Genomic DNA, 22,437 nt, shown 5'->3' with positions numbered 1-22,437 from the left:
AGTCTTAAAACACTTGGAGGGCACCACCAACAACCAAGCCCCTCAAAGGACCACAGCCATGTCCCAGATGCCCTCATAATGTGGTCCTTACTGGCCCAGGACAGTGGCTCCCTTCCAGAAAGGAAGTTTTAGATCCTAGAAAAGACCTAATCCCTGCTGTGGACCATGACCAAATCCAAGGCACCCACTACTTGACCCCTTGTTTGGCCCATATGACCCCTGCCACTAGGGGGAAGCTTACAAAGGTTTGCAAGTGTCCAAGAATAGGCCCCAGTGTAACTGCAGTTGGGCTTAGGGTGCCCTCCCTGGACCTCCCTGACCCCGCTTCAGAAGGGAAAATTTTTAGGACCCACATCCAGAGACAGTGCCCTGTTCGGGATTGCAGCCAGGTAATATGTGTTCCCATGCCTCCCTGGCCCCGATTCCAGCTCCAAGAAGAGAACCTAGAAAATTTCTCAGGAGGCACTCTGGACAACCAGGCACCAGGTGGGAACACAACCAAGCCCAGAGAACTGTGACCCAGCCACCTGCAATGGCCCAAGTCAGTCCCAGTGGGCAGAGGGGACTTCCATGTGCCTGTCAGCCCTCCCATGCAATTCCCAAATGCCTAGCTCCACTATACTGCAGTAACAATCTCAGGGAAGCCCCTTCGGAGGAGGCATGTGTCACAGCCAGGATGACATTGCTGCCACTCCTGGAACTCTGCCGTGGGCTAGGCAGCCGGATCACATCCCACACCCACAGCTGCCCAGCTTGGGGGGGGGGGGGGCACAATATAAAAGCAGTCACTTAATGATGCCCACAACCAGCACCACCTGAATGAACCTGCACCCTCAGACATCACCCCCTCTGGGTCTCACTCACTGTATCTTGGCCCACAGTAGCTGGGGGTGGCCTGGTGGGCCTTGAGCAACGTTCATGCAACTACCTTGATGGGTAGGGCTGATCTCCTCCTCCAGAGCAGGATTTAGACACTTTTCAGGAGGTGCCCCCAAAGACCTAGCGGCACATGGGACTGGGCAGAGCTGGAGGGCCATCCACTGGTTTCCCAGGCTATCCCAGCTTAGTCTCCCCCTTCCAATAGGGCTTAAAAATATTCTCTGGAACCATCTAGCCACAGCCATCAGGTAAACCAAGATGGGCGCTTAGAAAGAAGTATATCCAGGAGCTATGGAGGAAGCAGACCAATGTAATGGGCTTTCTTCTCAGGGTACCATGCTGGAAGTACCACCAGCTCTCGGTGCTCCACAGGGCCCTCTGCTCCTCCTGCCTGATAAAGCATGCAGGCTGGGATACAAGGCCAAGAAAGGTTATGTCATATATTGGATTTGTGTGTACCGTGGAGGCTGCAAACACCCAGTTCCTAAGCATGCGACCTATGGCAAGCCTGTCCATCATGGTGTTAACCAGCTAAAGTTTGCGTGAACCTTTGACAACCTCTGTTGTCAAGGAGAGAGCTGGGTGCCACTGTGTGGCTCTGAGAGTCCTGATTTCTTACTGGGTTAGTAGAGTTCCACGTACAAATTCTTTGAGGTTATCCTCATTGATCCATTCCATATAGCGATCAGATGGAAGCCTGAAACCCAAAGGATCACCAAAGTAGTTTACAAGCACAGGGAGATGTGAGGGCTGGCATCTGCCGGCTGCAAGACCCGTGACCTTGGAAACAGCCACAAATTCCATCACGCTATTGGTGGTTCTCACCGTGTAACTTGGAGAAGGCACAATACTGTCCAGCTCCACTGTCTCTCCTAATATAAATAATGTTTGTAAAATTCTTACCTAATAAACAATTTAGGACAGTCAAAAGAAAATATTTTTGAGAAGTACACATGGGACTGCAGCTGGACCTAGGACACCCTCCACAGTGGTCACTAAACCACCTGGCCACTGACTTCCTCTAGAGGGGGAGCTGAAAAAATTTTCCCTATGTGACACATAGGGCCCTCATGTGACCATGGCCGGTCTGAGAACAGTCGTCCTGCTCCCTCACTTGATGACTAGGTCCTGTTGCCCCCTCCAGAGTGAAACATAAAAATATGGGAGTGGGAAGTGCATCCGGCAACTGCAGTTCAGTCCTGGCCTTCACAAAAGGTCATAGAAACTTTTCAGAAGGGTCCCCTAATAACTGGAATCCAAGAAAGACAGCACCTGAGCCCATGGCGCCCTCCATGGATCTACCTATCCAGACCAGGCCAGTGCTTCTCCTTTGGATGGGGACATGGATACATTTTCAGGAGGTACTACCAGGTGGGTCCAATACCAAGACCCATGCAGAACCATATCCTGGCCTTGGTACCCACCCTGAGTCTCTCTGGCTAGCCTGTACCAGCCCCATCAACAAAGGAAAGACAGGTTTACAGGAATGTATCCAGCCCACCAGGCCCCATGCAGAACAGAGGAAGGACCCAGGGCAACCTCCATGAGTCCCTTTGGCCAGCCCAGGACAGTGCCCACCTTTGGAAGAGGACTTGGATAAGTCTTCAGATGGCACAGGTACATTTGGGCCCAAGATACCATCCCTGGGATGCACAGCCCAGCCCATCCTGATCCCTGCCACCAGAGGAATACCTCTAAGCAATTTTGGTGGGCCCAACGCAAGATAGTGGGCAGCCCTGGCACAAATGCTAAGAACAACTCAGACTGGCTCCACTGCCTCCCCTTTCTGGAGGGAAACTTTAAAAAGTTTTCAGGAGCTGCACCCAACAACTAGACCCCATGCAGGATGGCAACTACAGGGAGTGCCCTCCTTGGATCTCGCCAGTTCATCTCTTTAGGAGAAGACTTAGAAAAATTTTCAAGGCACAGCTGGCACCCAGGTCCTATCAGTGACTTCATCCAGGGCCAGGGTACATCCCCAGAGGTTCCTAGGCAATCTAGGCTCTTGCCTATCCCCCCCACCCCAAAGGGGACTTGGAAATGTATTCTGGAGGCACATCCGCCTAAGAGTGCATGCAGCCACATGCTGGTCTCCCCTTGAGCTGCAGGTGGAACCCCCTTGGCCCTGGCTCTGCCCCATCTCCTCATTGGGTCAGCCCTCTCCTTCCCAACTGAGCTGCGACCATCGCAATTAAACCCCACCCCCTTGACCAGGGCTAAGGCACACTATTCAGTGGCCTCAATGCACCTTCAAGGGGCCTGGGCACAGAAGTCATTTCCTTTAGACTCTAAACCTCCTATTTCATCCAAAGGTCTCCTTCCAAAACTGACCCCAGAGCACACCAGAACGAGGGTATGCCAGGCTCTCTGCCTCTCTCTCCTGAGAGGCCCACAACTCCAATCACTTGTCCCAGGCCCCACACTGGGACCTACATCAGAATCCACTTCTTCCCCCAGGGCCTCCCAGATTTCTGGTCTCAGGGCCAGGTCTGGGAGGCCCCAGGGTGTGTCTGGTTCACTGGGCCTGTCCTTGGTCACTTGTTTTTTGGTGTGTTTTTTTAATCCTTACCCGAGGACATTTTTTCCATTGCTTTTCAGAGAGTGTGGAAGGCGGGGGGGGGGGGGGAACATCCATGTGAGAGAGACACATCGATTGGTTGCCTCCTGCACATGCCCCTACCGGGTCAGGGATCGAGCCTGCAACCAAGGTACGTGCCTTTGGCTGGAATCGAATCCAGGGCCCTTCAGTCCGTGGGCTGGTGCCCTAACCACTGAGTCAAACTGGTTAGGGCACCCTTGGTCACTTCTCGAGACAGCTGCACAATGGCCTAAGTGAAAGGAAAAGAGAAGCAGGGGTGGTGGACCGAATACTGGATGAGGCGAGTTGTGGACAGTACAGAGTCTGGTGTGAGGATTCAGCCAGCCAACTGACCTCTCAGCAAGGCCTCAGGTAAAGGCTCAGCTACTTTGCAGGCCTTTCGGGGTCCATAAATTCTTTCACCCTCAAAAAAAAAAAAGAGACACACATTGACCCAAGGCTTGGTAGTGGCATTTTAATGGCTTTCACTGGTGCAACAGCAGCAAGAAGGGGAAGTTTGCCTCTCCCCTGTAGGAGTGGGCTCAGAGTGGAAAGGGGGAAGCCTCCCCCCAACAGGTCTAGTCATCATTTTCCCATTGTACTGTGGCCAGGAAGGTACGGATTTCCATCGGCTGCAGTGTGATCCTGGCAGGGTCCAGCCAGAAGGGAGAGGGCTTGAGTATGGGGCCTGGGGAGGTACAGGGGAAGATTGAAGGATTCCGACTTACTCTGCCTCACTCCCCCACCCCCATGCTCCTTCCCCTGGACACAGTTATACACCCTCAAATCTGTCCTCAGGCAAAGCTGGGCGTGGCTCAGTGATTGAGCATGGACCTATGATCCAGGAGGTCAGTGTTCGATTCCTGGTCAGGGCACATGCCTGGGTTGTGGGCTCGATCCCCAGTGTGGGGGGTGCAGGAGGCAGCCGATCAATGATGACTCTCATCATTAATGTTTCTCTCTCTCTTTCTCCCTTCCTCTCTCTGAAATCAATAAAGACATATTAAAAAAAAGAAATCTGTCCCCAGGGCCACACTACCAGACTCTTCAATTCTTCCCAGGGCCTGGATACCACCCCCAGATCCCCAAATCCCTCCCAATGCCTGGCCACTGCCCTCACACCCTCACACCCTCAAGCCCCACCTCAAGGATGGTCAAGCCAACCCCAAGGTTGATGAACAATGCCCCTCCTCCCAAACTACACACTGACATAGACTCAAATTGTGTTTTGGGAACTGCACCCCAACCTCAGACACTGAAGATCCACCACTAGTTTCCTGTACCTACTTAAGACCCTTAAACCCCTAACCTAGATCTGAACACCACCACAGACCCTCCAGCTGGACCTGGGTCCTGGCGAACATTCCCACACCTCCCACACAGCCCCCAGCCCCCGGCGTCAGGAGCAAGACCTCACCCCTCTTCGGTGTCCATTGGAGCCTGGAGGCACTGGCCCGAAGCTGGTTGGCAGCCAGCGTGGTTTCCTTAAGGTCAGTGATGGTGAAGGCAGAGAACATGTCCTGCGGGCAGTGGATGGGCCAGGCTGAGCCGGAGGGGGGGAGGGGCCGAGAAGGAGGGCAGGGGCGGGGGGGGGGGGGCTCAAAGCGGGGTTTCCCCTCTCCCGTCTCTTGCTTCTCTCTGGTTTTCTTCCCACCTCTGCCCTACTCACCCTCAAGTCCAAGGTAACAGGAGAGCTCAAGTTGCCACTCATGTCCTCCCCTACGGCGAACTGGTGCTCCAAGCGCAGCAGCAGCATTTCGGGGCCCCAGCGGGCCAGCGTGAGCAGGTGCACATTGCGCGGCAGCTCCCGGCGCAGGCCTGAGAACTGCGGGAGGAGGCGGAGCCCAGGCGCGGATGAGCCGAGGCCAGAGGGCGGAGATCCGACATGAGGGGCGGGGCTTAGCCGCGGTCACGGGGGCGGGGCTTATCCTGGGAGCGACGGGGCTCAGCCAGGCACCGAGAGAGCGGAGCTAACGAGGGGACCGCGGCGGTTCTAGGTGGGGGCAGGTCTGAAAGGATCTGGCCTGAGACTCGAGAGTGGGGATGGCGCACGGAGAGGGGGGCTGCCGAGGCCCGGGAAGGACCGAGCCTGTGGGAGGTTAGAAGGTGCGGCAGAGGTGAGGCAGCGGGAAGGGGCGGGGCCCGAGGCGTGAACCCAGCCCCCGCGACTGGAAGGTAGCCGGCTGCGGCCTCAGCAAGAGTTGAGGGCCCGCGAGGTGGGTCCCGGCTCAGCCGAGAGACCCGCCCCCACCTCAAGCTCCGTCCGGCTCCTCTCTTTCTGCTGGCCTGCCACCCTCACCTGCTTGCGTGGGGCGACGTCCAAGAAGTAGGGGGTGCCGCCGCCCCTGGCCAGCACAACCTGCGGGGCCAGGAGCTCCTTTTCGGCCTGCAACCGGTGCCCGACGGCCGCGGTCTGGGCCTTGTCCAGCAGCACGAGGTGCCGCCCTCGTACCCACAACCCCGACTCCGGCTCCAGCAGCGGCTCCCCAACTCCACGAGCGTCATCTTTCAGCAGCCTTCGGTGCACCTGCAGGGAGAGTGGCCAGGAGAGGGTGAGGGCCCCTCTGGCCAATTTCGGGGCCAGAAATTGTGGGAACTTCAAGAGAAATTGAACATTGGGGTAATCAGATAAGAATGAAGGTCTGGTATGGGGGACCCCAGCAGATGTGTGGATCCTACCGACCAGAGGATTAGAACAGAGGAAAGTAAAGACCTAATGGAGGCCTGGATAGAGCATGTCAGAAACTGGAGGGGACACCTGAGTAAGGATTGCATAAAAAGCATGGAGTAAAGGTCTCAACTTAGTGGAACCCCAAACAGAGGGGTGCCACTAGCAGAAAGTGAAAGAGAAAGTGGCTTTAAGGTCCAGCAGAGAGCCTGGGCGGGAACTGGTGGGAGAACCCTACCTTAGATGGGGCCTGGACTACTCACCATGAGCTCTATGGAGCCATCTCTCAGGCTGCTGCCCCCCTGGGAGCGGTCAGTCAGCACTGTCAGCTGCACATTCCCATCCTGGGGGGCAAGGGGTGAGAGTGAGGAAGCACACTGCCAGCCAGCCCTGGCCCCCAGGCAGGCAACACAGGGCATGGCGGACACTGCCAAAGACAGTTGGGAGATGCTAAGAATGAGGGGTGACACCACTGTGTAGAAGAGTATCCAGAAAAGGTAGGGAGCAGGATAGGGGCGGGGGTACCGTAATGTAAATGCGACTGTTGACTGGGTAGTAGTTTCCTGCCACTGGCTCAGTCTGGTTCAGCTTCCAGGTGGGACGATAATTCCGCCTGGGGAGAGAAGTGGTAGGGTTTGGTCAGACCCGGGCTCTGGCTCCCCTTCCCTGGCTCCCTATCCCCTGCTCACACACTCCTCACTCCCCCTTCATACTCTCCCACCCACACTCATAGGATCAACAGATGCACCCACCACCCATGGGCCCCAACACACCACAGTCCACCCCTGGGTACCCCCAGTCACCCCCACCTCCTCTTCAGGATCTCCCGGCCATTGCTGTCGGTGAAGAAGTATCCTTCTGTCTCCAGCCCAGTGTCAAAACGACTGATGACTTCCTTCCCCCAGCCATCACTATACCCGATGGAATAACAAAATTGTGAGCCTCACCTACCACCACTCTGTCCCAGCCCCTACCCTTAGTCCCAGCCTGTGCCACTCACCCCACAGGTATTGGTCCCACCGTCCACTCCAGCTCCAGGTGCCTCTGTCCGGGATACAGGCGAACCACCTGGGAACACCAGGCTGAGAAGTTCTGGTGCACCTCCTGCACCAAGTCCGTCTGCAGGCACATTGGGCAGGTGTGAGCCTGCACCTGAACGGAGGTGAACCCTACAAATGTCCGCCCCTGCTGTGAACCTCACAAAGGCCTACATCAGGGCCAAACCCACTAATAGCATGAGAACACCACCTATCTGCCTCACCTGGCTAGGTGTGATGCCCACACTTCTCACCACAGTCACTGCCACATAATTCTTGCTTCCTGCCCACCTCTACGCCATCTCTCCTCCTTAGAATAGGATGCTAGCTGGACATGTGGCTACCTAAAGTAGAGACTGTATTGTCCAGTCTTTCCTGAAGCTATCAGTAGCTGTGTGACTATGGTCTGCCCAAAGGAAAGTGATCAAAGTGGTGTAAACAACATTTACTGCCCCTCCCACTAGCTCAAATGCAAATGTAATGGCTGGAGTTTGAGCAGCCATCTTGGATCATGAGGTAGAAGCTGAATGCTGAGGAAGGCAGAGCAATGAAATAGAAGGGGCCTGGGTGACTGTGGAACCACCCCACCTACCCTGGATGGCCCAGCCAGACTATCTGTTGCATGGAAAGAACCTGTCTTATTTTAGGCAGTTAATTTGGATAACTCTGTTACAATAGTAAAACTATATCCTAACCCGGGTATGAAGACATTCACTGCAAGTGGAGTCATGTCAAAGGTGAGTCTTACCCTTACCTGTCCCATTCCCGTCCTAAGAGAAAATGTCAACAAGAAGCCCCAGGAAACCCCACAAGCACGAGCATACTCAGATACCCACCCTAAGTGAGAATCACCCAAACCCTACCCAAGTGTGAACTCTCCAATATCCACCCCAATTATAATCCCATCCTTGGTGAACTCTTCAAGTAGCTCCACCTATTTCTCCCCATTCATGGACCAAGTGGGAACACTCCACACCCAGCTTCAAAAGCTAAGTATTATACTGACACCCACAGCAGCTGTGAACAGCTTTGTATGCCACAGCATAAAAGCTGATAAAGATCAGCCCTGTGGAAGGATTCTCAAATCTTCCCCTCAGGTCTTATCCCTGTGACCTGATGGAGATGTACATTTTCCCCCCACCCCACCCTGCACATTTCATACCACCCTCCCAGGCTCCACCCTCCCCCCCATGCCCACTCATCATTCCTGGCCCCGGACCTTCACCAGGCGGGTTTGAGCCCAGTGGCTCATGAGCAGTGGCTGCTGTCCGTTGGGTCTGAAGATGTAGGCACCTGAGGCCTGGGTGCTTAGGGTGTTGCCTGTACTGGCGTTGTACCTGGGGGCAAGGCAGGTGAGCGTCATGTAAGGGATCCCAGCTCTGCTTCCAACCCCTCCCTGGCCTGGTGGGCCTCCCTCACCAGTAGAAGGCTTGGCGAACAGGCAGCTGGAGGTTCTGCTCCAGGTTCTTTATCTCCACCAAAAGCCCCGTGTAAGGGTCAAACCTAGCCAAAATGTACTGGGTAGAAAAGTGTGGACAGAAGTTAATGACCATCCCTTCAGCCAAGGGCAGCTTCCTCCTTCCTGAGACTCAGGAGAAAACCCTGGAATCACCCTCCCCTCCTCTCTCTCTTCCTCACTCCTCATCCCTGACCCTACTGGCAAATCCTAACAGCTCCACCTTCTACCTTATCCTTAGTCTGACCTCTTCTCACTACCTCCAAGGCCTTCCTGGACTGAGTGCCGCTAACCCCTTCCTGGTCTTCCCCCCCTTCTGTTTCCCCTCATAGCCACCAGAGGTCGCTGCAACCCCCTAAATCCAATCTTAAGCTGTTCTGGGAGACTCAGGGCTACTAGGTCCACAAGATTTCTGAAGACCCATGGAAATTTATACATTTTAATTTCTTTTAGGGTTTTTGCATCTGCTGCTCTCTTCCTGCCTGAATTCCTCTTCCCACAAATGTCCTCCAAATGGCCACATGGCTCTCTCAGGTCTCTGACACACCTTTACTTAATTTGCAAACCCCTATCACCATCAGCTTTGACATATCTGTCAAGTGCCACCCATGATCACACTAGGCCCTCAAGATGGCCCCAGCAGCGGACATTGAAACGCAAAGGCAGTCACTCACTCAAGGGCACACAATGGGGGGCTCATGACACTAGACCATGAACCCAAGACCTGCTGACCCAGAGTCATTGAAGCTCACTATGACACCTCAAACTTGTCGCCAGGGCAGGGAAGGGGACCTGAATGGGATCTCACCTTATTTTGGATGGTCAAGACACGGGATGAGGGCTTGAAACGGGAAAAGTGCTTCTGGAGTCTGGGCCGGGTGTTGTGAGCCTTTGGGCTCCGGCCAGGCACCTGGGTTACTGAGTAGATGCTGAAGCCAAGGGCAGGCACTGAGGCTGAGAAAAGCAGCTCCTGACTGTCTGAGCTAGGCATTGTCACCACCTCAGGAAAGGGAGAAGGGAAACTGAGTCAAAAGGCTGTATGTACACATACAAAGGTGTTTATACATGGAGGGGAAGGAGTCCCAGGATGGGGAGAAGAAATTTAGGCGTTGGGCAGAGGAAATGGGGGGGAGTGTGTGACAGGAATTCTGAGTTAAAGATTGCAGAAATGATTTAGTAGACAGAAAACAACCCACCTGGAGGGTAGAGAGTCTGTGGGAGGGGAGAGAAGTGAGGGAGTAAGTGGGGAAAGAGATCTTTGAGGCAAGGGAGTGAGGGAAAGACAAGAGTCTTGGGGGAGGGAGAGATTTGTGGGAAGAGGCCTTCCAGGATGAGGGGGATATCCATAAATAGAAAAATATTTCATGGAGAGATATTAAAATGAGGGAGATACTCACAGGAGAGGAATGTTCCCAGGAGGTATGATATTAAGGAGCAGAGCAGGGAGATTCAGAGAAGGAAGAGAAAGTACTGGGTGGGAGGTATTCATGGACAGGGCAGGTATCCATGAAGGCAAGGTATCCAAGAAGGCAGGTATCCAAGAAAGGGAGGTGTCCATGGGGGGAAGGGAGAAATATCCATGAGGGGAGGTAGTCATTGGAGGAGGGTGTTCATGGGGGGAATATTCATCAAATGGGCTCACATCGCTGGGCACAACTGTACCACTGGGATCCTTCACAAGGAAAACGTGTTTGTTGACTGGAAGCCGCACCATCCAATTTACTTTCCGCCCCAAGGGGTTATAAATGGTCACCTGGAACTGGGATGGGAGGATTATAGTGGGCACGAGTCACAGCAGACCTTCTCCAAACCCACCCACGATGCACCGCAACAACCCGGGTGATCCAAGCCCCCAAGTGGTCTCCGTCCAGTCTCAGCTTCACTGAGCCCCACGTGATCTGGCCCAGGGGGAGCCCTCAAAACGGTTTGGCTACCAGTCCCACCTCATCTTCTGGCCACTGGCATTCGCAGCTCTCATCCCACTCACAAGACCTACTTCCCAGCCCCGCACCCCACCCCACCCCAGTCCCAAGCATGGCTCACCCTCTTTTCAGTCTGGCTGAGCGGACACAGGCTGATGTTGAGATTGCGGCAGAAAGCGAACTCCTCCTTGGAGCCACTGAGCCTCGCCAGCGCATTGCTCATGAGGACCTGGGGAGGAGCGGAAAGGCATGGGTCCACTCTGCAAGCCCACCGCATGGCCTCCTCGTCCCACTCGGGCACCACAAGCCCTTCCAGGCCCTGCCCCATTTCTGTCCCCGCGCCCCCCCTTCCCACTAGCCCTTCTAAGCCTCGCTGCACTCAAGTCTCTGCCCCTTGCATCTCAAGGCCCGCCCCATTCTGTTCCCCACACCGCATCCCAGGCCCCCCCACTAGTTCTTACAGGCTCATCCCCGCCGCCTCGTCCTGCCCCATTCCTTTCTATGCACCTCATGCCACAAGCCCCAACCCACAAGCCCTTCCAGACTCCATCCCACTGCCTTTGATCATCCCTGTCTCCGCCCTTATGCTCCAGACCCCACCCCATGCACCTCACAGGGTCCCCAGCCTGCTGCCAGCTGGCGAGCGTAGTCATTTGCCACGTGTTGCTTGGAGGTCCCACTGACTGCATCGTGGTGCTGGAGCACAGCCATTGCCTCATCTGCAGGCAGATGGTGGTGCGCGAGTGGTGAGCTGGGTTGGGTCTGTGCACAACTCTGAGCCCTGACCTCAAGGAGATGCGAAAGGTCACGTGCAGGGGCGCCAGGGTTTTTAGGGGCTTTCAGAAGGGACTCAGGGATGTAGCCATGGTCTGGCGTCCAGCTTGAGCCCCGCCCTCACCCCCTCACTGACCAGACACCTACTGAGGGGTGCACTGTCTCCAGAGCCATAGGGTCCCACGTTGGCCGCTGGACCTGCCAGCGCCTCCAGCTGGTTGCATACCTAGGGGGTAGGGAGTATGTTGAGGCATGGGTCCTATCGGGACCCCTGGGTCTCCCCCTTGAGTCCAGCGCCCACCCACCTGCAGAAAGTTATAGCTGAGGCGCTCATAGCGTTTGAGGGCTGGCCGGCTGGAAAAGAAGCCAGTCCAAAACATGTGGGGACCATCAGCATAGGGGAAGAAGTCATCCTGCTTCACTGACCTGCAGAGGCATTGAGGACAGGATCACTACCCACAGGGTGTGCCAATCCCCCCAAGTTCCCCAGGCCCCCCAAATACCAGGTGACGTTGGCCTTGTTCAGCTCCCAGAGGTAACAGGCCGGAGTGGAGTAGAGAACATTGACACGGCTCCCGTTGGCCTGCTGCTGGGGGAAGGTGTTACATGTGTGAGCCCTCAGGAGCCTGCAACTTCCTGAGGGGGTGGGCCCACGGGTGGGCAACACATACATTTATGCATCCAGTGGATTCAGATTCTCTTAATACAAATTTTGAATGAAACCAACAACCAAGTGTGAAAATGCATTTTGGCCAAACCTAAATATTACCAGCCTGGAAAGAATTTCAGTGATGCAAGAATAAGTCTGAAATTTTACTAAACTTTTTTAATAATTTCAATTTTATTATTAAAAACTTTCATGAAAAAACTAAGTATGACATATAGGATAGGAATACTCATTTCTCAGCACTGTCAGGTTATTGCCAAATGACACAATTTTTATAATGAATGGAGGCTCAGTTTCAACTGAGGGAGGTGGAGGAACAAGGTGACCTCTTCCATGAGGAAAGGATGTTTGTACAAGTAGGTGCTCATTTGAGTGAATGAAGGGAAGTGCATAGAACCACATGCCTTTATGTGAGTATATACATCTACACTTCTATGCACACAGTCATACACACTGTTACATACACAGACCCATATACACACTGTATTCACTCAGCAATCACTCGATTCTTGAACATGCTCAGGATTGCTGACACGGTCTACAGCCAGAGGCCAGCCCCACTCTCATAGAATTTACAGCCAAGTGAAGGAGAGACTGAACAGATAGGCAGCTGGTTACAATCAGCCTGGATATGAAAGGTATTTGTGAAGGCTGCTGTGAGCAGAGAGGAAGAGCAAAAGCTCCACCTAAGGTTTATGAAAGCTTCCTGGAGGAGAAGACATTGTACCTGGTATCTTAAAGGAGAAGCAGAATGTTTTCAGCCTCAAATAATAATAATAAGGCCTGGCCGGTGTGGCTCAGGGCTTTAGCATCGACCTAGGATCCAGGAGATCCGGGTTCGATTCCCGGTCAGGGCACATGGCCGGGTTGCCGGCTCAATCACCAGCAGCGGGTGTGCAGGAGGCAGCCAATCAATGACTCTCTCATCATTGATGTTTTTCTCTCTCTCTCCCTTTCTCTTCCTGTCTCTAAGAACATTAAAAAATATATATATTAAAATAATAATAATAAACAAAAACCATAGTACTTATTATTTACTTAGCACTGTTCTAACTGATCTGTGTAAATGAATTCATTAAACTCTCATCCACAGCCCTATCTGATGAGTACCACCATTATGGCCATTTTCTAGATAAGAATATGGGAAGGCACTGAATGCTAAACATTTCTCAAGGTCACAGAGCCAGTAAGTGGCAGAGTCAGGATTTGAGCTGAGAGATTCCCATCTCCAATAGAATGGAGTGGGCAAAAGAGCTGTCAGTGGAGGGAGAAAAACCAAGATAGTATGCCCAGCCAGGGTGGCTCAGTGGTTGAGCATCGCCCCATGAACCGAGAGGTCACTGATTCGATTCCAAGTCAGGGCACATGCCCGGGTTTCAGGCTCAATCCCCAGTAGGGGGCATGCAGGACCCAGCTGACAGATGATGTTTCTCTCTCATCAATGTTTCTATCTCGCTCTTCCTTTCTCTCTCCAAAATCAGTGAAAAAGAAACATATTAAAAAAAAGGAGATTAAAGATGGCGACAGACTGAGTGGAAGCTACACTGACACTCTGCTAGGACCAAACTGGAATTACAACTAAAACATAGAAAAACCATCCTGAATAATCAACTACTAAAAAAAGAGCTGGAGAGCACCCTCATAACCAAGGAGGAAAAGTGGAGAACACATAGAGACTGGTAGAAAGTCCAGAGGCATTAGAGAACTGGCTGGGCTCCCACAGGCAGCAGCTGAAGGTCCGGAAGGATATCCCAGCTGTAGGGGGTTCCCACTAAGGACTCTGGGGCCTAAACCTCAGGCTGGACTTCCCAGCCCAGAGCACCAGAACTGAGAAAGGTGCCCACATAACATCTGGCTGTGAAAAGCAGCCAGGTTTCTGTCTGCCAGGAAGAGATGGCTGGAAATGCAGGCACCCTCTTAAAAAGCCAACACACAAAGTTTTGTGTGCAGACACTCACATTGGGCTCCAGCAGAAAGAGAGAAGAGAGGACTGGAGCTATGTGAGGAGAATATAGGGTTGTGGGTTCTGGAGAGAGAGCTCAGAGGACACCCCTTTGGATTCCTATGCCGAGTCATTCCCCCATACTGCAGAAGCAGACATTTACCACCCAAGCAGCTTTTGCCTGAGGGGGAAGCAATTGTCCCGCCCTGTTGGAAAGCCTCTTGCCCTACCCATGGAGTTTCTACAGCCTGAGGCTCATTAAGAGAATCAGATTAATCAGCTGGCAGGTAGAGGCAGACTTCAGAATGCTTTGAGTATTTGCCTGATCTGCTTCTGGACCCAGGCCTTGTAAAAGCAGACTTTGGTGTGCATCTTGGTCCTGTCCTTTCCAATGGCACCCAGCCCCAACAGAGGGGACCTCAATCCGTGGGTTGTTGACAGCTCCAAACAGGGTACTCAAGACCAATCACAAACAGCATCTGACATTGGCCTGCACCAGAGATCGTCCAAAAAAGATTGAGAGTCCTAGCAGGTCTACTTAATACATAAAAACAAACCCAAATAGGCAGCCAAAATGGGGAGACCAAAAAACAAGCCCCAAATGAAAGAACAAGAGAAGTCTCCAGAAAAAGAGCTAAATGAAATGGAGATAAGCAACCTATCAGATATAGAGCTCAGAATACTGATTGTAAGGATGCTCAACAGCATGAAAAAAGATATGGAAACTATGAAGGGAATTAAAAATGACATAGGAGAAATAAAGAATATATTGGAAGTAATAAACAGCAGATTAGAGGAAGCTGAGGATCAGATCAGTGAATTAGAAGACAGGGTAGAAAAAAAATCACTCAATCAGAGATCCAAAAAGAAAAAACAATTAAAAAATAGGGAAGTCCAAGGGAGCTGTGGGACAACATGAAACATAACAATATCCACATCATAGGAGTGCCAGAAGAGGTGGAAAGTAAGCAAGGGTTAGAGAAACTGTTTGTAGAAATAATGGCAGAAAACTTCCCTAACCTGGTCAAGGAAAAAGTCACACAAGTTCAGGAGGCACAGAGAGTCCCAAGCAAGAACCCAAAGAGGCCCACGCCCATGCAGATCATAATTAAAATGCCAAAAATTCAAGACAAAGAGAGAATCTTAAAGGCACCAAGAGAAAGGCAATCTGTTACCTACAAAGAAGCTCCCATAAGGCTGTCAGCTGACTTCTCATCAGAAATTCTACAGCCCAGAAGGGAATGGCATGAAGTATTCAAGGTAATGCAAAACAAGGATCTGAAACCAAGACTACTCTATCCAGCAAGGCTATCATTCAAAAGAGATGGTGAAATAAAGAGCTTCCCAGACAAAAGAAGGCTAAAGGAGTTTATCACCACCAAACCAGCATTGCAGGAAATGTTAAAGGGACTGCAGTAATAGGAAGAAATAGAGAGAGAAACATAGGCATAAAGAATTAAAATGGCAATAAATAAGGACCTATCAATAATAACCTTAAGGACTTTAAGGGAGAGATCAACAGCAATACAGTCATGGTTGTAGACTTTAACACCCCACTGACTTCACTGGGTAGATCTTCCAGACAAAAAGTCAACACAGAAACAGTGACTAAATGGTACACTAGATCAGATGGATTTAATTGATATTTACAGAACATTTCACCCCAAAGCTGCAGAATGTACATTCCTCTCAAGTACGCATCAGTCATTCTCAAAGATAGAACACATGTTAGGACACAAAACCAGTCTCTACAAGTTCAAGAAGACTGAAATCACATCAAGCATCTCAGATCAGAAGGGCAAGAAATTAGAAATCAACTAGAGTAAAAACACTCAAAAACATTCAAACACAGGGAGGCTAAATAACATGTTATTAAACAATGAATGGGTTACCAATAAGATCAAGAAAGAAATCAAAAACTTCCTGGAAACAAATGAAAATTTGTTTTGGGAAACAATCCAAAATCTATGGGACACAGTGAAAGCAGTCCTAAAAGGGAAGTTCATAGTGCTGGAGGCCTACCTCAAAAAGCAAGAAAAATTTTTAGTAAACTATCTAACCCTCCAACTTAAAGACTTGAAAAGCTACCCTGTGAAGCTGCCCAGACCAGGGCTTTTGTTTGCTGGGATCTTTTTTTCCTACTGCTTCGATTTCATCAGTTGTTATTGGACTATTCAGGTTTTCTGATTCTTCCTGATTCAGTTTTGCATGATTTCACTCATATGTGGAATCTAATAAACAAAATAGACTGAGAAACAAAATAGATCCAGAGACATAGAAGCAAGGAACAGACTGATGAATTTCAGTGGGAAGGCAGAGGTGGGGGAGTGGGTGGGGAGAGATTAATCAAAGAACTTTTATGCATATATGCATAACCCATGGACACAGACAATATTGTGGGTACAGGCCTGGGAGAGGGGCAAATGTGGGGTGGAGGGGAACCAATGGGGAAAAAGGGGGGGGATATCTGTAATACTTTCAACAATAAAGATGAATAAATTTAAAAAAAACAAAAAAATTCCTGGACGTCCTGACAGCCCAGGAACATGGCATTTGCAGGAGGGAGTAATCAGGTTGTTCAAGCCTCCTTAGGGGCATAGGGAATAGTGAGAAATATCTTCTGGAAGCCCTTGGTGATGTTGCTGAGGCCTGTTTTGGTGCAACAGCAGTGCAGGGAGCAAGTGGAAAGTGAGGACATGGAGATGGTGCTGGAAGACAACTCTGAGGACGAAAGTGATGGGAAGGGTTGTCTTAGATGAAAGAGGGGAGGCAGGTTCTGTGCTGATGTAAGAGTGCCTGCCTGCCCACACAGCCACAGGCCATAGGCCACTTACAAGGAACACACCAACACATCCATGGTAGGCAGAATAATGGCCACCAAAAATGTCCATGTCCTAATATCCAGAGCCTGTGGCATGGCAAACAGGAATTAAGTTTGCAGATGGAATTAAAGTTGCTAATCAGATTACCTTAAAACAGAGATTATCCTGGATTATGTGGGTGACCCCAATGTAATCACAAGGGTCTTTAAAAGTGGAATAAGGAAGAGGAAGAGGTGAGAGTGAGAGAAAGAGATGTGACAGTGAAAGCAGGATTGGGCTTTACGATGGAGGAAGGGGGCCCAGCCAGCATGGCTCAGTGGTTGAGCATCAACCTATGAACCAGGAAGTCACTGTTCAATTCCAGGTCAGGGCACATGCCCAGGTTGCAGGTTTGATCCCCAGTGCGGGGCGTGCAGGAGGCATCCGATCAATGACTCTCTCATCATTGATGTTTCTATCTCTCTCAAATCAATAAAGATATTTTAAAAATAAATTAAAAGATGGAGGAAGGGGGCCATGGGCCAAGGAAGGTGGGTGCCCTCTAGAAGATGAACAAGGCAAGGAAACTTTCCCCTAGGGCTTCCAGAAGGAACGCAGCCCTGCCGACATGTTGATTTTAGCCCTGTGAGACCCATGTTGGACTTCTGACCTACAGAACTATAAGGTAATATATTTCCATTTGGAGCCGTTACGTTTCTGGTGATTAGATAGTTATAGGAATAAGAAAAAACTAAGAAATCACCCATAGCTACTCATCTGACCAAAGGCCCAGGGATATAAGCACATATACGCACATATAAGCACATATACTCACCTGGGCATTGACCAGCTGGATTAGCTTGTCAAGGTTCTTGAACCACATGTTGGCATTCTCATATTGGAAGTCCGAGCCCATGGTCATCACAGTGTGGTTGGTGCGGTAGAACTTGCCCTGCAGATGAAATGGGGGTGTCTTCAGGTCAGAGTGTCCTGGCCACCCCTATGTACAGCTGTGTCTTGGTATATATGTGGTCAATTGTGAATGCACAGTAGCATGGGGGGAGGGGTATGCAGAAGTGTGTCACATGGGAACATAGGGTCATTAATAAAAATAGCCACAAGTTATTGAGTAATTCTCTTGGGCCTGCCACACAGATGAAAGTATGCTGTTCCATGACCATGGTGAGTGTGTGTGGTGGTGAAGGGGTCCGCAGGCTTCTAATCAGGAATATGCAAATCCAGAAGGAGGGCATGGTGAGGGTGAACAGATTACCTTCTTCTGAGGGTATAAAGAGGTGTTAGGGAATCAATTCCTGGGCTGTGAGAAGGGCCTAATGCATTATGTACACCAGTTTTCCTGGTTCTGGACACTGAGGTTACCTGGGCTGTGGCTAACTGGAGGAAGTAATCAACCAGTCCTTTGGCGTTGTACTCAGGGCTGCGGGGGTCATCCACAATGGGTTTGTCAGCACACAGGACGTCCCAGCACAGGTTCGATGGTGGGTTGTACATGTTGGGGAGCACACCTGTGGCCACACCAGGCTCAGGGGGTAGTCTAGCACCCCAGACCTGCCCTGGAGTCAAAGTCTGCCATGCCCCACCCAAGTCGGACTTGAGAATTTGCAGGGGCCCAGTGCAAACTACAAATGCTGGGCCCTTGATGGTAAATAATTAAAAATTTCAAGATTATGACAGCAGAGTATAAACCATGCCTTTGGAGCCAGCCCTGCCCCCATCTATATACCCCCTTACTGGTGAAGAGGTCGGCGGCAGGGGGCTTCAGGCTGGCACTGGCCCGCCACACCTGCTCCATCTCAAGCTTCTTCTCCCGCTCCCACTTATCTTGATAATCCAGGCGTCCAAAGAAGAAGCCATCAAAGCCCATCTGGGAGTGTTGGAGGATAAGAACAGGAATGGGGGGCAGGATGACTAAGTGCCCGGCCTTCCCACCACCACCCACCAGACCCCTCAGCATGAAAGGTATGGGTCAGGGCACAGGAAAAAAAAACAGGTCTAAAACCAGGGAGTCCTCTGGTGCATATGGAAACTTAGGGAAGGGTTAGAATGTACCCTGAGAGAGATGAGAATGGGTGAGTCCAATGCTAGAACCCACCTCCACCTTCCAGAAAGGGAGCCTGAATCAAAAAAAGATTCCCCCTTCTGCAGGCTGAGGATGGAAGGGGCTATGGCACTAGTCAAGAAGCCTCTTGCAAAACAGGGCAGTCCTCCCCCTGCCACCTGGCTTGGGAGGAGCCAGGATCCTAGCAAATGGGGCAGGAGTGGCCAGTTGTAGGGGAGTGGTCAGCCTGGGCTGGGGCAGAGGGGACAAGGCCAGGGAGGAAAAGGAGTGGGACTCCAGAGGCAGGGTCTCAGGAGTTCAAAGGGACAGGTCCCCTGTGAGCTTGTGAGGATGGATGAGGTTTGAGTGGCCCTGGGGGGAGTCAACACGAGTGAAGGAGAGGGCCCAAGAGAGATGGTGAAAGCACCTGCGCAAACAGTGAGGCCTGCTCTCGAGAATGGCCAAAGGGGTCAATGTGCCAGGCCACACGGGGGCGCCCATTCTTGCCAAATGTGTCTTCCAGGAAGCGCAGCCCTAAGGTCATCTGGTCTATGATGGCTCCGTAGTGGGTGGCCGCCTCGTCGTTCATCACCCAGCCACCATTGGCAAACTCCAGACGCCCTGTGCCAGGAGAAGCAAAATCCAGGTAGGTTGTCAGCGCCAGAGTGGGGCCGGGATTGACAATGCAGATAAGACCCGCCTGCATGCCCAGGCCTATAAGGAGAAGAGGGGTCTCTCCCAGGCCATTGTAGCCAGATATGAAACAGAGGGCCCTCTGCATGGCAGGCTTCCCAGAGGATCCATTGGAGATAGGGCCTTGAAGGATGCATAAGAGTTCTACAAGCAAAAGGAAATTGCAGGCAGGCAGTCACATGCACATTCAGTCTGCACATAGCATGACAAAATCTCAGAAGCTAGGGTGGCAAAAACAGAAGCTAAGTTGGGCTTCCTCTTTTCACTTCCTTGGGGCAGCTCACCCTGGCGCACCAGGTTCCGCACGACATCCTGTGTTGCATTTGTCTGTTGATTCCACCAACGGGAGAAGAAGGCCATCTCCACATAGATGAAGCGACGGGTGGGCTCCGCCAGCAGGGAAGAGATGACAGAGTCTAGGATGTACTGAACACCCGCATGTTGGATGTTATTGTTGACTGTAGGCACAGGGGTCAAGCAATCAGGAACTAGCAAACCAAGGGGGATATTCCTAGACACAGAACCCCAAGCTGGGCATTGCCCCCACCCTAATATCCAGGACCCAGAAAGGATTTGAAGAGCTTAAAGGGATCATGGGAGTCCCAGGCATCAGTCCCCACCCTCTACTCACTGCCATAAAAGTACTGGTCCACTGTCTTGAGCCAGCCCACGTCATCATGTGTGTGGGCCACCAGGTGCACGTTGAGCATGTCTGGTTGCACTGTGGGGCATGTCTGCATAGGGACCCCAAATGCACACTCACACACCCTGTCACTTATACCAAGGTTAAGAGGCAGGCTGAGATGGGAGTAGGGGTGGAGGGCACAAAGTAAGTCTTGATCTAGAGGTGACTCTCAGAGGTCCTGCCAGGCCCTCCCAGGGAGGACACAGACATAGTTGCGCTCACAGATACAACTCCCTAGTGGCACAATTTCTCAGGGCAGCTCTCATTCACACCCTGGGAAAATAATAGTAGCTAATGTTTATTAAGCATTTGTAAATACCAAGCAGCCACCTTGTGGGATGGGGAGAATATTATCTCCAGATTTCAGATGAGAGCACTGAGGTCAGAGAAGTGTAGTGACAGTCACGCAGCCAGGAAGTGGAGGAGCCAGGCTGGAACTCCAGGCCGGCTGACTCCAGAGTTCCAGTTTTCAACCAGCACTCCCTCCCCCCTCGCCCCCAAGCCCCCCCCCCCGCGCCCTACACACACACCTGCCCAATCACACAGTTCAATGCATGCAAAGTTCAGACAAGCCCACCCACAGAAGCATGGTGGCAGGTACAGGCAGCCTCAGACGCGCAGCGGCAGACCTCTCACTGACACAAAGCACGCACTCAGACCACTCCGTCATATTAGCAGCCATTCACTAGGCACCCACACAACAGACCCACCCACACCTCCGGACTCGACTCAGGGCTTCCCTCGGGCTCTTGGACATTTCCGTTCCCGGCCCCCGCTCACCTCGTATCCTGCGGCCCGAGCGCTGGGCGCAGCCAAAAACAAAAGAATGAAGGAGAGAGGTGGGAGCTGTGGCCGCAGCGCGCGGGAGTTTGTCCAGGACCCTGGTACATTCCGGGCGCCGCCAGCGCGCACCCCCAAAGGCCGCGCCTCGGCTCCCATGGCTGCACCGCCGCAGCCGTCTGCCCTGCCTCCAGCGAGTTCCCGGCCAGGGTAAGGCCTAGCGAGGCCCCGCCCCCAGACCCCGGCCTGGCCAATGGGCCTCGTGGGGGCGGTGCTAGGGCGCAACTCGGCAAGTTATTGGACTGAGGCCATAGTTCCGCCTACTCCAGGGGGCAATAGCCCTGTCCCACCCTCCAGGCGGTGGTTCGGCCAGAGGAGCCTTTAGTGTTTCCCCACCTTCGTGTGGACTTGGAGTGCCCCTTTGTCTCCATGAACGAAGAGGTCTCAGGTTTTCCTACCGGTGCCAGGTTGCCTAGAAGGTAGGATGTGCATGGGGTCCTTTTTTTTTTTTTAAATATATCTTTATTGATTTCAGAGAGAGGAAGAGAGAGAGAGAGAGAGAGAGAGAGAGATAGAAACATCAATGACGAGAGAGTCATTGATCGGCTGCCTCCTGCACGGCCCCACCGGGAATCCAGCCCACAACCCGGTATGTGCCTTGACAGGGAATCCAACCGCGATCTCCTGGATCATGGGTCGATGCTCAACCGCTGAGCCACACCCGGCCCCGCGAGACTAAAAATCTTATCTCTATAAGCAGAGGGCAGGGAAAGACAAAGAACAAGGCTGCTTATTCCTGTCTGATAATTAATGGAGCTTATTAAGGAAACTTAATAGGAGAAACGTCTTGGGTGGCTGCAAGAGGAAATGGATCCCTGTGCCGCTTGGCAAATGCCAAGGAATTATATAGGGGGAGGGGGGAACAGTCATGGGCTGTAGTACATGAATGCTACCAGGTATGGAAGTTACTTCACATGCTTGTACAGGTCAGGACAACAACCTGTTCATGGAACAGGTTGTTGCAGAGGCAAGAGAGGGATATTGATTTATGTCAGAATGAACATCAAGTATGATCAGACAGTATCTAAGGGAGTTTTACAGTAAGCAATCTCCCCCTTCTGGCCCAGTTCCAGCTCTAGGGTCCAGCAGCAATCACATCATGGATCAGTCTCTCCTACACACTCTACCCCTCATGACCAGCTCTTACTATCTCACATGACCCCCTCTTCCCCAAGGAGCCCTGAGTAGTCAGCAAGGGGTTCTAGTAGCAGGAAAGTGGCTCTTTTAGTTGCCAATTGACCTCATTAGAGACACAGTCTGCAGCAAGAGTACAGACACATACAAGAGACAAAAGCAGCAGTCCAAGTATTAATGACTTTTTCCATCATGCCTCTCGCCCCCTCCCCTCCCGGAGACCCAAACCAGTGGGTTAGTAAGTCACCTAGGCTTGGGACCAGGTCATTTAAGGCATTTAATGAGTTTACATATGGGCTAAC

At 51.9% G+C, this 22,437-nt stretch overlaps 1 protein-coding gene and 1 pseudogene across 5 annotated transcripts; one reads left to right on the top strand and one right to left on the bottom strand.

Annotated features, from left to right (window-relative positions):
* Positions 1–532: 532 nt before the first annotated feature.
* LOC308556320 (large ribosomal subunit protein eL15 pseudogene) lies at positions 533–1,755 on the top strand (annotated as a pseudogene). The gene is made up of 2 exons: positions 533–541; positions 1,115–1,755. The product of its transcript is annotated as a large ribosomal subunit protein eL15 pseudogene (transcript).
* A 2,151-nt stretch (positions 1,756–3,906) lies between these two features.
* On the bottom strand, positions 3,907–21,164 carry MAN2B1 (mannosidase alpha class 2B member 1). 4 transcript variants are annotated; one of them, XM_081135055.1, is made up of 24 exons: positions 20,942–21,164; positions 20,108–20,210; positions 19,761–19,934; positions 19,211–19,404; positions 18,477–18,609; positions 18,105–18,250; positions 17,560–17,676; positions 11,818–11,903; positions 11,620–11,740; positions 11,462–11,540; positions 11,150–11,259; positions 10,662–10,769; positions 10,261–10,377; positions 9,427–9,618; positions 8,582–8,679; positions 8,382–8,499; positions 7,126–7,244; positions 6,935–7,036; positions 6,651–6,738; positions 6,389–6,469; positions 5,757–5,984; positions 5,127–5,282; positions 4,875–4,977; positions 3,907–4,145 (listed from the first exon to the last, which is right to left on the bottom strand). In XM_081135055.1, exons 1-24 carry the CDS (start codon positions 21,098–21,100, stop codon positions 4,036–4,038), a joined length of 3,042 nt encoding a protein of 1,013 aa, XP_080991181.1. In that variant the 5' UTR covers positions 21,101–21,164; the 3' UTR covers positions 3,907–4,035. The 4 variants fall into 4 exon arrangements, with proteins under 4 accessions (XP_080991181.1, XP_080991182.1, XP_080991183.1 ...); XM_081135056.1 differs by having other exon boundaries at positions 11,818–11,900; XM_081135057.1 differs by lacking the exon at positions 20,108–20,210 and having other exon boundaries at positions 20,942–21,121.
* Between the last annotated feature and the right edge of the window lie 1,273 nt (positions 21,165–22,437).

This window comes from Miniopterus schreibersii, assembly GCF_964146895.1.
Source record: "Miniopterus schreibersii genome assembly, chromosome: 4".
In the NCBI taxonomy this organism is placed as follows: domain Eukaryota; kingdom Metazoa; phylum Chordata; class Mammalia; order Chiroptera; family Miniopteridae; genus Miniopterus; species Miniopterus schreibersii.
Note: the sequence above shows the minus strand (reverse complement) of the source record. Positions and strands in the feature narration are given on the sequence as shown.